Source organism: Azolla caroliniana, unplaced genomic scaffold, assembly GCF_043228905.1.
Source record: "Azolla caroliniana isolate FFs.n. ecotype wild unplaced genomic scaffold, voAzoCaro1.0.p SCAF_10, whole genome shotgun sequence".
NCBI lineage: Eukaryota > Viridiplantae > Streptophyta > Polypodiopsida > Salviniales > Salviniaceae > Azolla > Azolla caroliniana.
In genome coordinates, this window is record NW_028230445.1 from 16,592,152 (window position 1) to 16,606,294 (window position 14,143).

Here is a 14,143-nt window from a genome sequence, read left to right on the forward strand (position 1 = left end):
GTCATTATCCTTGCATGGTTGCAAGGTGGAGTAACAAAGAGACCACAACTCTTGGGATATATTTTGAGAAGGAATTATTTGAAAAGTGTTTGGGTTTGATGATGCTATGGAAATGAGCCATTAAGATTTTGACGAGTGGGTAAGAATAAGGGAAAAGGCACATGTGTCAATGGTACCCTTTGAGTTCGAGCATTGGTTTGCTAAACTTTGGAGGTGTGACTAGAGTCCTTTCATTGAAATTTGTCGATTGAAATGAAAGGATGAAGTTCGACATCTTATTAGATAATGAAGATGGAGCCAATGGCCTCATTGAGAGCTAGGTAGAGGTGGTATAGACATGCTATCACTATGAGAGAGAAAGTGGGGGCCTAGGAATTATAGTGTTAAAAGTAAATATGGGGGTTGATAGGTTTGTGCACAATGACAAATATTGTATGGTTCATCAAAGCATGAGTTGGGATCACCTAGTTTAGGTTATTATTGGTGAATGGAGAAAGCTTGCAAGAGTTTTCAATTCATGGAGAGGACGAAACCAAAAAGAAAATGTAAGGGCAAATAAGAAGGTTTGAGTGGAGCTTGTGAAGATTCGAGGTGGTGAGGTGGTAACATCTCTTGATCACCACCCAATAATGGCAATCATGCCAATGAAGAGGTCAAGGAAGAAAAGTCAAGGAATTTGGGATGGTTTGGAAAATGTTGCAATTTGTATCTTGGAAGCTTTGTGCCCAAACCTAACATTCTCACAAAATATATATGCTTGTATGTGAATGTTGAGAGGCCCAAGGAAGTTGGCTTTGATGATGGCATTGTTGATGAAGGACCGTGGAATTTACATTTCTTGATTGGCACGATTGCACTTATAGGTGCGCACTTTGTGTGTTAAGGAAATTTTGAATTTACTTCGCCCTTTTACAGTTGGCATGGTTTGATTTTGCGTAATGTGCCACACACATGATAAACGATAAGTATCTCATAATCACCTCAACAAAATCATACAATCACTTTCATGAAATGGATTGATTCATAGTCAAGGCCAAACTTTTAGATAGTTTTCTTTGCCTCCTCTCTTGATTTTGGGAGGATATCATTTTGAGGAAGAAGCTTCATTGAAAACAAACTATAAAAATCACAACTTAAATAAGCTTAATTTTCTATAATGAATATGATATACATTAAACTCACCTTAGTAACCTATAATGGAAACATTACTCAAACCAAATTGATTTTGCAAGTTCACGATTGAAGGGCGCGGACATTTTTTTTCCCAAAAATTGTGCTACTTTCCCATTAGTTAGGAGAGATTTTTACAAAAAGACTATACAAGATGGCTTATAATATATATATAAATCGGGGAATCACAGGTCGAATTACTTGTATCTATGGTACAACTTCTTATTTAATTCGTCAGTGAGAGTACTTACTTGTTCAATGAAAGACAATGTTAAAAAACATCTGATTAAGGAGGTAATGAGAATATTTTCTTGTTGAGTATATGGCAAACACTCCACTTCTAGCAAACATATTTGAAGATACAAACACTTTTGAAAATGGGCCTTGTGTTCCAATGATGTGAAACATGACAACGGTGCTACAAGTTTAAAGAAGTATACAACCAAATTATTAACTTTTTACTTCTTCTTCACATTTTCACACATTTGGAGCTTGAGGCATTCTTCTTTCTCTCTCTTACAAAGCTCTTAACCTTGACCCTTCGAATTAAGGAAGAGCCTAAGTCTTAAACAGTCACTTAAGCATTTGTATTGAATGCAATTGCCACCTCTTGTCTTAATAAAATGTGGTTGGTTTTGGGGAGCTCGCTTCTCCAATTACGAGGCAACGTCACTATCTTAGAAGAAAACTAGTCGTTATTGGAGAATAGAAATGATGGATTTGTTGTTTTTTTGGTGCAATATTTATTATCTAGTTTACCTTAGGAACATAAGCTAAATTCTCTCTCTTGAGTCATTCTTCTTTCTCTCTCTTACAAAGCTCTTAACCTTGGCCCTTTGAATTAAGGAAGAGCCTAAGTCTTAAACATTTGGAGCTTGAGGCATTCATCTTTCTCTCTCTTACAAAGCTCTTAACCTTGGCCCTTTGAATTAAGGAAGAGCCTACGTCTTAAACAGTCTCTTAAGCATTTGTATTGAATGCAATTGCCACCTCTTGTCTTAATAAAATGTGGTTGGTTTTGGGGAGCTCGCTTCTCCAATTACGGCAACATCACTGTCTTAGAAGAAAACTAATCGTTATTGGAGAATAGAAATGATGGATTTGTTGTTTTTTTGGTGCAATATTTATTATCTAGTTTACCTTAGGAACATAAGCTAAATTCTCTTTTTATTTTGATTGCATAACAAAGTATGGATAATTTAGTAGATAGAGTTGAGCGGCTCATCAAAATTACTTAATTACTTAGTGGAATGCACTCTAGGGCATAAGACAATTGTTTTTGCCTACTTTGCCCACAATAGTTATCCGAACTCCTTGGTAACAAACCAATAAGGGAAAAACCTTGTTTGCAATAGTTGATTGGAAGATTGAGCTTCCCTTGAAATCAATGTCCAATTGTATAAATAGACATTGATGACAAGTGAAGTCTTTGCTTAGCGATTTGGTACACCTTTGAACCTTCACAGATGTCGATTGTCAGATATTCCGTTGGAAGTCTCTAGAAGACAATCGTGATTCGTAACATACGACAATTTGGTCCTAGGAGGAATTCTAAGTGAAGTAATCAACGGAACATGTAGAAGGCGTGATGAAAGGAAAGGGCCGCCTATAGTAAGGTATAATCTTAAACAAGAAGGCTTGACAATGTGATCTAGCCATGGTGAGGAACACATGTAAGGTAGGAACGCATGTCAGGTGGAGTGATGCATCGAATGACAAGATGCAAATCTATACCTCCATGGAGGCATAGATGGGCTTCGATGGTGTTGATGGGGGACATATCGGGGAGAGGTAGGAATGAGACCATGGCTTGACACTGGATTGGATGTATTGGTGGTTCTTGGGCTTGTCCTGGGTCAAATCAAAAGCAAGGTAAAAAATCGGGAGGCGAGAAGGCATGTGGCCAGAAGGATATGGTCAGGAGTATGGCCAGAAGTATGGACAACAAGGCCAGGATATGTGTGTAAATCCAACATTATCATAAAGAGAAAAGGTGAAGTCTGAAGAGTGTGACCCTCTCCTTCTGTTTTTTTTTCTTTTTTCTATGTATTTTGATTTGTTTGGATTTGTGAGACGTGGCCTCATTCTCATACAAAGAAAGGAAATTGGGGGTATGCAAAAAAAAATAATTGTGTTGGGTTGTGGTTTATTTTGCTGCTCCTCCACACTCAGTGGAGCTTCAATATGCAACCAAAATCTAAAGGATAACGAATATGGTGAACCAATGCTTTCTTTCTTCTTTTCTCCCACTCTTTTCCCCTGTAACCCAAAATCAGGATTTCCTTTGCTTAGGGTTTTAATCCCTAATATGGGTTGCTCTGTTTCCTCTTCAACTTGAGCATCTTCCTCTTCTGTTTTTGCTTTCTCCATCATGTCTTCTCAGCTCGCTGCCAACACTTCTCTTTATTGTTCAGGTACTTATAATACTTTTCTTTCATTTAACTTTTTCTTTTGTATGTGTGTGTGTGTGTGTGTGTGTAATTTTGTTTGAATTTGAGTCTTCACTGACTCAAAAGAATGTATTGCTTTTAGATAAGCATTTGAATTGCATACATTTGTATTTGGATCATTATACAGCATGAAGTTTTTGGCTGTGTTAAGAAAGACAAAACCAATTCAAAATGAATGAGCCTTTTTGGTAATTACCATGCATATTATATATATATATATATATATGTATGTATGTATTTCTAATACATGCATATGTATACAATATGCAGTATTTATGTATGTCTATATACTTCTAGGACAATCATGGAGACGCTTCAATGTTATAACTCTTTAGTTTCATGTACATGGATTGTTTCTAATGTTTATTTATACCAAGCATCATCTGATTCTATATGTCATCATGCAAATTCCAATCATGGTTTAATTTATGTATACCAAGCATCTTCCAACTCTGTATGTCATTCTAGGTTATCCACGGTTTTAATAGCTCATATTCCCCCTTATCTGCCGATTGAGTTTGATATTCTCGTTCTTTTCATTTTCAACTAGAAATCCGTTAGTATTTAAGCTTTTAAATTAGATAAAAAAGCATCTGTTCCGTATACATCCTTCATTCAATCTATTTAAGATGATTTCTTCATGTGTAATCGACTTTTTGGTGACACACACATGTATAATTTCTCTTTCGGTTTATGATTGGAGGTCGACACAAAACACACACCACAGTAACTTTGTCTTTAGAAGTTTTTAAAGATGTATTCTGTTATGAGCATCCTACATGTAAGTTTCTCTTGTCAACACCTTTAATCTCTTATTCAACATGCAGAAGAAAGCAAGCATGGTTTTGATTACAAGAATGTGAGGACTAGCATGATAAGGAAATGCTCTACTTTACCAAAAACATGCACAATTTCATTGATTTCGAAGAATCAAAGTCGGATCTTACAGAACGGATATAATGCATGTGGTACTGTACAATCAAACAATATGGGCAAATCTTCTGTATATTATGTCACATCCACTTTGGCAAGCACACGAAACATTGCAGTCAGCAACAATCAGTGTGCATTGCGATTTAGGTGTTTCTTATCATCAGATGCAGTCAATGGGAATTCAAACAAGACCCGGAGGAATGAAAAGTCAAATATAACACGCAATAGCCAAGGCTCGCATTCTGAAAGTCTTGGACTTGGAGATTTGAAATACGAACCCCCTCCACCAGATATAATAGCATCAACCCATGAAATTGGCTCTAATGGTGCATCAATGGCTTTATCGCAAAAAGATATTTCCAATCATGTTGCTCCATCATGGTTGAGCGGGGTTCCCAAAAGATGGGTCATCGTGGTCCTCTGCTTCTTTGCGTTTCTTCTATGCAATATGGATCGGGCAAGTAATCAATGCAATTTTCCTTTAAATTTTCAAAAGATATAGTTTATTTGTAAGAACCTTTTCATTTCCTTTGTTTGCTTATTTTTTGCCTTCTGCTTTTTTCTTTTCACAGGTAAACATGAGCATAGCTATTTTACCTATGGCTGCTGAATATAAGTGGAACGCTGCAACTGTTGGGCTAGTGCAATCTTCTTTTTTCTGGGGATATCTGCTTACTCAGGTCAACAAACTACTTTCTCCTTTTTGTGGATTTTAACCCTACCGTTTTGGATATTTACCAGGATACCTGTCTTTGCAATAAACACTTAGCCAATAGATTGTGTTTTGTAGTCAAAGGAAGACAATCTCTTTAAAACTCAAGATCCATTATGAACTTTCTAAAAGATTGGGAATGAAGAGTTTTCCATCTCCTAAACAATGTGAATTTACAAATTTGTGGTATGAAGCTTGGGATGATTGTGAAAAGTTGATTGTGATTGGGCTGTGGCCTCTGGCACACTAAGTTTTGTTCTTGTGTGTACTAGTGTCAGAATGAGCTTATTATCTTGTTTCTGATGAATGTGAATGTGAAAATAGATTGCTGGAGGGATATGGGCAGATAGCTTTGGTGGAAAGAAAGTGTTGGGATTTGGAGTAGTATGGTGGTCATTTGCTACTGTTGTTACACCATTGGCAGCAAAGCTTGGGCTCCCTTGTTTGCTTTTAGTCCGAGCATGCATGGGTATCGGTGAGGTAATTATGTTATTCATTGACATCTACGTCTGTGTAAAAGGTTTGCCAAATGTGACAGCTATTTTTTCATTTAAAATAGGCTAATTATTTACCTAGTGTTCTTAACTCATATATATATATATATATATATTTTGCCAGGGGGTAGCAATGCCGGCGATGAACAATTTGCTCTCTAAATGGGTTCCAGTAAGTGAAAGAAGCAGGTCGCTAGCATTTGTTTATAGTGGGATGTATCTAGGGTCAGTCACAGGGCTTGCATTTTCCCCTTCACTTATCCATATGTTCCAGTGGCCCTCTGTGTTTTTCTCCTTTGGCTTTCTGGGTGTCTTTTGGTACCTGGCCTGGCAGCGTTTGGTGAGTTTCTAGTTTCATTTTATTTTGTTCTTTTATTCATAGAAATTTTAACAAAAAAAGGTTATTATGCACTATGTTCTCTCTCTATGTATGATTGATTTGACTATGGCCTCTTTGTTTGTTTTGTTTTGTTTATAATAAAGGCCTACAGTTCTCCAGATGAAGATCCTGACATAAGTGATGAGGAAAAGAAGTTGATTCTAGGCACAAATCAACCCAAGGAACGAGTGAAAGATATTCCATGGAAGCTATTGTTATCAAAGGCACCAGTTTGGGCATTGATTATCAGCCACTTCTGCCACAACTGGGGAACTTTTATTCTTCTGACATGGATGCCCACATACTATTTCCAGGTACAATAATGGAGAATTTTAACCATGGAGATAAACAAACTAGGGTCGTTTGTTTCGAGATGGCCATTTTATCACAAGAATTTGGAGACATTTGGCTATTTCTTTATAATGAAGTGTTTTCTTAAAACGTTTTCCCTTTTTTTTTTTTACTATAAAATAAGAACTTACATGCAATATCACCAAGATAAACCTAAAAATTTGTGAAAAACTGAAAGATTAGTGCAATTCATTTCTAGTTTCATTTAGGGTTTCAATAATGTGTAACTTCTCCCAAAAAACAGTTTACATTTAGTAGATCCATGGAGTTCACTTAATCTTTACCCTCGAATGAGTGTAAAAGGAAAGAACCTCTTTGACTTACTAAATATTAATGGCTGGGCAAAATTATAGATTAAGCAACCTTGACAGTGTAGAAAATAGAGCTAATCTTTCAAATTTTACCAATATTTAGCTTATCTTTGGCGTATCCTTAATTTATTGTAAAATTGGTTGAATCTTTCAAAATTCTTCGCCATAAATGTAGCTAAAAGGTTTCCAAAATCTTGAAAAGTAGCCATTGGCCTGTAAATAGTACATACATGTTTTCCCTACCTCAATTTGTTTTCAAATGTTCATAAAATTTTGCTTATGGATAAAATGGGTTTTTTGTACTTTGGATAGGTTTTGAAATTCAATCTTATGGAATCTGGATTGTTCTCGGTTCTCCCATGGCTTACAATGGCTGTAGCTGCTAATGTGGGTGGTTGGATTGCGGATACCCTTGTGAGCAAAGGTGTCTCCGTGACAACTGTCCGAAAGGTAACTGCTTTTTGCTGTTTGGTTGGATACACATGTAATTTTTGTACATACTGAACAAAACAGTACATTAAAAGGGGGGGCTTGTTTGTTTATACAGACATTCAATAGGGGAAAAAAGGGTGGCATTATATTCATGAAAAACCAACTGAAGAAGGAAATATGTGTTTGAATAATGGGGAAACTTACCACTGTAGACTATAATTATCAGATTGTACTGAAAAAGCAATTTGGTTTCTGAATTTTTTCTTACCAAGATCACCATTTTACTATTTCGTTACCACACATGACTATATAGAGGGTTGTTTTACAATTGATGATGTGAACACCTCGATAAAGGGTCTGGAGCCTCAGCATTCTGACTATAAAATAGAGGATGTGGAGGTCACAAGAGCACAATACAATTGCTAACTAATAGATTATTTATAATTTTTTATGAATTCGATGGCAATAATAATCTAAATGCTTATTACCATATTTGTGTCATGGTAACAACATTCTAGATAATGCAAACAATTGGGTTTCTTGGCCCTGCATTTTTCCTCACTCAACTTGGTAATATCACATCACCTACCCAAGCTGTTCTATGCATGATGGGGTCTCAGGTAAGGTTTGAACATTCAGATTTTAAGTTTTGTTTTTGCTTTGACGAGGTTCTAAAGTTTTCACATCTTTCCAGGGAAGTGATGCATTCTCACAATCGGGACTCTATTCCAACCACCAAGATATTGGGCCACGTTATGCGGTAAGCTATACATTATCTTATTTTGATGATTCTTGACTGTATTCTTTTATTTTGTTTTCACAAAATAGAAAGTGATTAATTTGTACATCAACAATCTCGTAGAACCAACAATCTAGATGTTTATGAGAATATCTCTAGGTTTTCAAAAAATGACCTTATTTACTACAACAGGGTGATATATCGTATTTGTTTTTAAACCGAGGGTATTCTGGTAGACATCTAAGAGTTTCGAATTGTTCTGAGTCCCCCCCCCCCCCTCTTCCCCAGAATGTAGGCTTTCATGCTCATATATTACATTGCCGAAAAGGATTGAAATTTGTAAAGGAAAGCATGATTTAAGCATGATTTAAGTTGATTCCTTGTAAGAAATGTGGTTTTTATTGATATCTTAAAATCATTCATTTGATGTGAGCTTTGGTCACGTTCCTAATAAAGAGAATTTGGCTATATTTGATGCCTTAAAACGATGTCTTTGTGTAGGAAGTTTTGCTTGTATTCCTGGTAAAGAGAAATATAAGTTTTTTTTATCAATGTATTAAAATTATGTAGTTTTTCGTTGCAAATTTTAACTTGTTCCTAAAGAGAGAGGATTGGCTTTATGGATTGTCTTAACATGCTTTTTTCGTCATGATTTTTACTTATATGTCATAATGAGAAATTAATGGGTTTGTTGATATGGTAAAATGTTGTGTTTTGTAGGGAGTTTTGCTTGGTTTATCAAATACTGCTGGTGTGCTTGCGGGTGTTTTTGGGACAGCAGCGACAGGTTACATTCTTCAACACGGTAATTACACTATTAAACTTTTCTATATAATAAATGGTAAAGAGAATTTGTTTCAACTTTAGACCAAAGAGGGGACATTCTTCCATGTGTTACACAACGAAAACTGTCTTGTGTAATAAGTCGGTAGTGATGAGACTAATAAAAGATTCATGTGATTAATCTTTCAGGAAGTTGGAGTGATGTATTCAAAGTATCTGTTGCTCTATACATCATTGGAACAATTGTGTGGAACGTATTTGCTACCGGAGAACGAGTTTTTGACTGAGGTGAGTGTGCATAATATATGTATATCCAAGAAAGCTATGTAAAACAATAAAATGCAAAATTGAGAACATGTTTGATCTTCGCCTTTTCCGATGATATATCTTGTGATGTTTTTGTCAGGAGTGTCGAGATGTTTGGGGTCAAGCCATCTATCCTAGCCTTCTTACTAATATTTGTAAAGAAGGTAAGCTTTCTGAGATGAAGCTGCCCTTCATTATGAATCTCCCCAATCATAGAAATTATGAGGAGAAGGTGATTCTTTATGTGGCCATGCTAATGGCAACCATATTTTCTGTACATTGAGAGTACAACTATATATTGAGAAGGGGACTTACTGCCATCTCTTTGAACACAAACCATACTATACAAGGATATCCAAATTTTTTGCACTTAAAACCCTTTGTAAGGCTAAATTGAACATTTGATCAAACAAGAAACTAATATGAATTATTGGTTTCTAATAAGTTGTCAGAGGTCTTGGGTTTTAGGTATTGCATTTGCGCAGTAATGTGTAAGTTATCCAAATAAAGGAGATGATTGTTATCATAGATGTTGGGTGTCATTCATTTATGAAAGATTTCATTAAGTTTTGATATTTTAACCGATTTCCTCTGAGGTCATTATAAATGCAAGCTTCAATAGCTTTAGGAAACGAATAAAGGCTTGCTTAATAAAATGAAATAAGGATTGTAAGCGGATCGGCAAAAGTAGTCATGCAAACATTTCGCAAACAAGTTGGATATGTAATAATTTTGTAAAATGTTAGGTTTGTACTAATGAGAATTATCATTATGTGAGGAGCCCAAAGGTCAGTTATCCTCCAAACCAAAGTTGAAAGTTGAGACAATAGTTGGGTTAGTTATATACTTCTACACAAGGTTAGGTTTGTACCATTGGATTAGGTACTTAGTTATAGTTGTCAGGAAGCCCAAAGTCCTTTTGAATTGAGACCCTTTAGTTGGGATGCGGTTTACATGCATTCCCTACCATAACAAACACTTGTGTATTTGTTACTTTGGTTGGTTAAGACACTTTATGATAAACTCATACCATTGAACAACAAAGCGAATAAGCACAATATGGTAGGTAGTCTTACGAGGGTCTACATGTAGATCAAATGTAGATGATCGTATAGTTGACCACGAAATGGGCTTGTAATTGACATCTTATGTATGAACCCTCCATCCAATTGCAAATGAGGCCATACAATTCTCCATGAAATGGGCATGTATTGACACCTAACATATGATAATGTGCATGGATTTTCCATCCAAACAAAATTGAGACCCCTCAACTTGTACCATTTATCTTTTGTAATTTGGGTCTTGCATTGGTCGCACAATATAGTTTTTGAATTTGTTCACATTGAGTGTTTAAATGCATTATTATTATTTATCCCATGACCCTCAAGATTAGGAGTTGGTGTCTAGCTTGAAAGTATGGTAAAAATTTGCTCGATTTATTCTCTATAAGAAAACAAACTTTGAATCAAGATATTGCATGTGGTTTGATCTAGTAGGTCTATTAACCTAACCATACATACATTATATCACTTTCATCTCTAACATCTATCATGTATTGTATGCATAATATGGTAAGGAAAATGTTGACTACTTTAGAAAAGGATGGTGGTAAAAAAGTCATGCATTTAGTAAATGCGGATTGTGGTAAACAATCCCAACAACTTGAGTTTGAAGTGCTAATTTATAAACCGGATACAGCCATGAAAATGATTGAAAGCGAACGGCTAATATATTGGAGAGCAAGAAAGAAAATGCGAGCGTAGTAAACTACAAACAGTGATTGGAGCAAGGTGTAGACAACCAAATTCATTGATATATTTCAACCAAATAGATGTCCATCGTCGATGTAAAGTTATGATATGAATGTGTATATATTGATGTGAAAAATAGTAGCCTCCATACGAGTAAATGTTTGCCTCCTAGGTGAAGGTGAATGGTTAACCAACCAACCATGCAAAATAGCAAAAGGTGTAAGGATTAGTGACGAATTTATGTTGCTCTAGAATGAAAAAGGTGTATGAATAGCCATGACCTTTCTAGTTATATTAGCTTTCACAAAGGGTATAGCCATGTCCCAATATAAAAATATAATAATCTTGAACAAAGTTTAAAAAGCCCACAAACCTTGAAACTCACATGATGCTTCAATGCATTATAACAATATAAAATTGAGAAAAAAAAAGCATATGGTCACAATGAAAAAGTATATTAGTCGTATTGCTTGCACTTTAAGAAGTTGCACCAAGTATTCCTATAATTAATGATGATTGAGAATCCTTAGGTAAGCAATATGAGAACAAATAAATGGTGCAAAGACTAATGAGAACACATAAATGGTGCAAATATAGAGGTTGTAATCTTTTTGCAAAGAAGTTTGATTCACATAAAATTGTAGACTCTAGAGAGTGCCAGTTTGTCCACCAAAAACACGATCCCATTGTTGTCTCAATAACTGAAGGAACATGATCACATCATTGTCCCAACTTTCTGGATTTGGGCTTAGGACATTGCCAAGCAGAGTACCTGTTAAAACGAGGGAATGACGAATGGAAAATTTGTAGTCAAGTACAATCAATGGACAAGCTTTGTGAATCATGAGTTGAATCAAAGATGATGGATTCGTTGGTGAAAACATGGGCACAAAAATAAGATGGCAAGACAATTAGGATGAATTAGTTTATCTTCTTTTGTTAAGGGTTGGGAATAATGCATTTTAGAATCAAAGGTAATTAATTTGTTGGTGAAATATGGGCACAAAACAAGATGGTTAGACAATTAGGATGATTACTAGAGTATTAGTATGGTTGCCTCCTAACTTAAAAGCAAAATAAGTTTATGCACAAAATCATACATATGAGGAAAGTAGACCCTCAAGTTTGACAAATGTACAAGATGATTCCTAGCTACACTAGACACATCAAGAAAAATTTGAACAACTTTATTGGGGTGAGAAGGGGTCATGGTGCACGTGGGGAAAAACTATGTGAGATTCCATTATCGTCATGATTCCAAAAGATAATGGAACGATAACAATATGCATTATCTTTCTTATGTATATTGAATGTAGCATCCAACATATATGCATTATCGCTCTTATATATATTGAACGTAGTTGCACACGAAATGGAATTTCTTATTTTGTGTTGGTATAATAAAATCCCAATGAAGATGTATGGACATAACATTGTGCATTACCAAATGGGAAGTTTATGCATGCACAAGGTGTTTTGTGGGTTAAAAAACATGCCAACAAACATCACTAGGTGGACCATAAAGTATTTAAGGGATATCTATAAGATTTTGGAAGGAATATTTTATATCATTGTAGTTTGTTTATCCACATGATGAGTACCTTAAGTACTTGAGGATATCGTTACTAAGAGATAAATTGCTCGCTAAACCCAACTTGAGTTTTCTATGTTTATCAATTTTTTGCATATGTGCTTTTGCTATACCAACGTTTTAGAGAAATTAGCAGTGGGAATCGGCAACAATTCGGTTTGGGCTTAACCAGCCTAAACCGTTTTGGGGTTCTCAAACCTAAACCAAACCAAACCGAACTGATCCCTAGACCGGTTTAGGAACCGGTTTGGGACAAAAAAGCTTTGAGGTGTGAAGAAACCCAAATAACACCACTACCACTTCCTCCTACTCTTCTTCTCCTTTGCATTAACTCCCACCCCCTCGGCCTTACCACGGATGAGTCCAAATTCAACTCCAAGTCCCTTCTCTGCGACTCCCTCTCCTTAGACTACTATGATTGGTCGGTTGACATCCATGAATCCCCTGCCTCTCACCACCTGAACCACGATCCCCGAGGCTATGGCGACCTGTCACTCTCAGTGATCCAATCCTTCTTCAAAGAATGTATATAACAACAAGGAGGTCCTCTAATCATCCACTACAATCTCGTCACTCGACAATTAGTTACCTATGGTTTTGTATAAGTGTCTTTGTCAACTTTCACGTTTTAACTTCTAACTTCTAAGTGTCTACTTTCTAACTTTCTAAACCCTAATTCTTAAATCACATAAATGGCTTAACCGGTTTGAGCCGGTTTGGCAAGGCTCAAGCCGAGCCGAGCCACAAGCCGTTTAAAACCGGTTTAGGCTTGAGCCGAGCCGTTGCCGATCACTAATTAGCAATCAAGGTAGGGCTCATCAAAGGCTCATCAAATAATCAAGATGGTCATCAATTGTAGCCATCATATTAAACATTGAGATTTCGTGTTGTTTTATGCCTATGACAAGCTTGTGGGAATCATGGTGAAAACTTTTATATTATGTTAGTATATTGCTTAATACAACATTTAATTCATACGCGATGCACATTTCTTCATCAACAGTTAAATCCGTGTTAAATAACAAAGCATACCTTGCAATGTCAAATATTTTACCAGCCTATAGTGATACAAAAGGGATATTGTGATCTTATCTTCTAGTGATAATTTTCAAAAGTTTTGATAAAAGTTGTTGATTTCCATGCACATTCGAGTGAATGTGAATCAGTGCTACTTGATCTTTGTATGGAATAAAAACAAAATGGTGGTGTAGAATTATGACCCTTCCCTAATTAATGTTGTTTGGGGTATATAATCATTGAGGTTTACATTAAAAAAGGCAATTGCATGCATTCATTTCATAGGAAGCAAGTAAAACATTCAAAACAAAAGAATGATGTGAATTATTCAAATCAAAATTCTTGTCAATTGATAAAAAAACATATGAATATATCTCAAAAAGCCAACAACTCCCTTTTTAACGTGTCATAAAAGGTTTAGAGAATCTCTCGAGGATACAAGTGTTATAAGAGCTTTACAACAACAATATTCCCCGATTTTGTCAAAAGTCGAGAGTGTACTAGTAACTTTATTTCACCTTAAACAATTATTTATGGCCTTGATGAGTCTTTAATATTTTATGATATGCTTGATGTCAAAGAGTTTCACTGTAGAAAGATAGAAAAGTTTTGCGGTAGATCAACTTTTGCCGGCTTTTACAATTGGTACCATCCTCGTTCTCAACAAAGGCAACATGTTTTGGTATTATTGAATGAAAAGCTAAAATGAGAACAATGAGAA

At 35.7% G+C, this 14,143-nt stretch overlaps 1 protein-coding gene across 1 annotated transcript; it reads left to right on the forward strand.

Moving 5' to 3' along the window:
* Nucleotides 1-3,316: 3,316 nt before the first annotated feature.
* On the forward strand, nt 3,317-9,300 carry LOC147859218 (sodium-dependent phosphate transport protein 1, chloroplastic-like). Its single transcript, XM_087325353.1, has 12 exons — nt 3,317-3,584; nt 4,448-5,010; nt 5,126-5,233; nt 5,590-5,745; nt 5,884-6,099; nt 6,243-6,452; nt 7,113-7,250; nt 7,751-7,852; nt 7,927-7,992; nt 8,692-8,776; nt 8,944-9,042; nt 9,161-9,300. The coding sequence occupies exons 1-11, from the start codon at nt 3,542-3,544 to the stop codon at nt 9,039-9,041; spliced, it is 1,785 nt and encodes a 594-aa protein (XP_087181479.1). The 5' UTR covers nt 3,317-3,541; the 3' UTR covers nt 9,042; nt 9,161-9,300.
* Nucleotides 9,301-14,143: the final 4,843 nt, after the last annotated feature.

Excerpts from the sequence above, each read along its gene's own strand:
- LOC147859218 (XM_087325353.1), top strand. The coding sequence starts at position 3,542 with ATGTCTTCTCAGCTCGCTGCCAACACTTCTCTTTATTGTTCAG. Across the intron at positions 3,585-4,447 it reads CACTTCTCTTTATTGTTCAG|AAGAAAGCAAGCATGGTTTT; the intron begins GTACTTATAATA and ends TTCAACATGCAG. Across the intron at positions 5,234-5,589 it reads GGGGATATCTGCTTACTCAG|ATTGCTGGAGGGATATGGGC; the intron begins GTCAACAAACTA and ends ATGTGAAAATAG.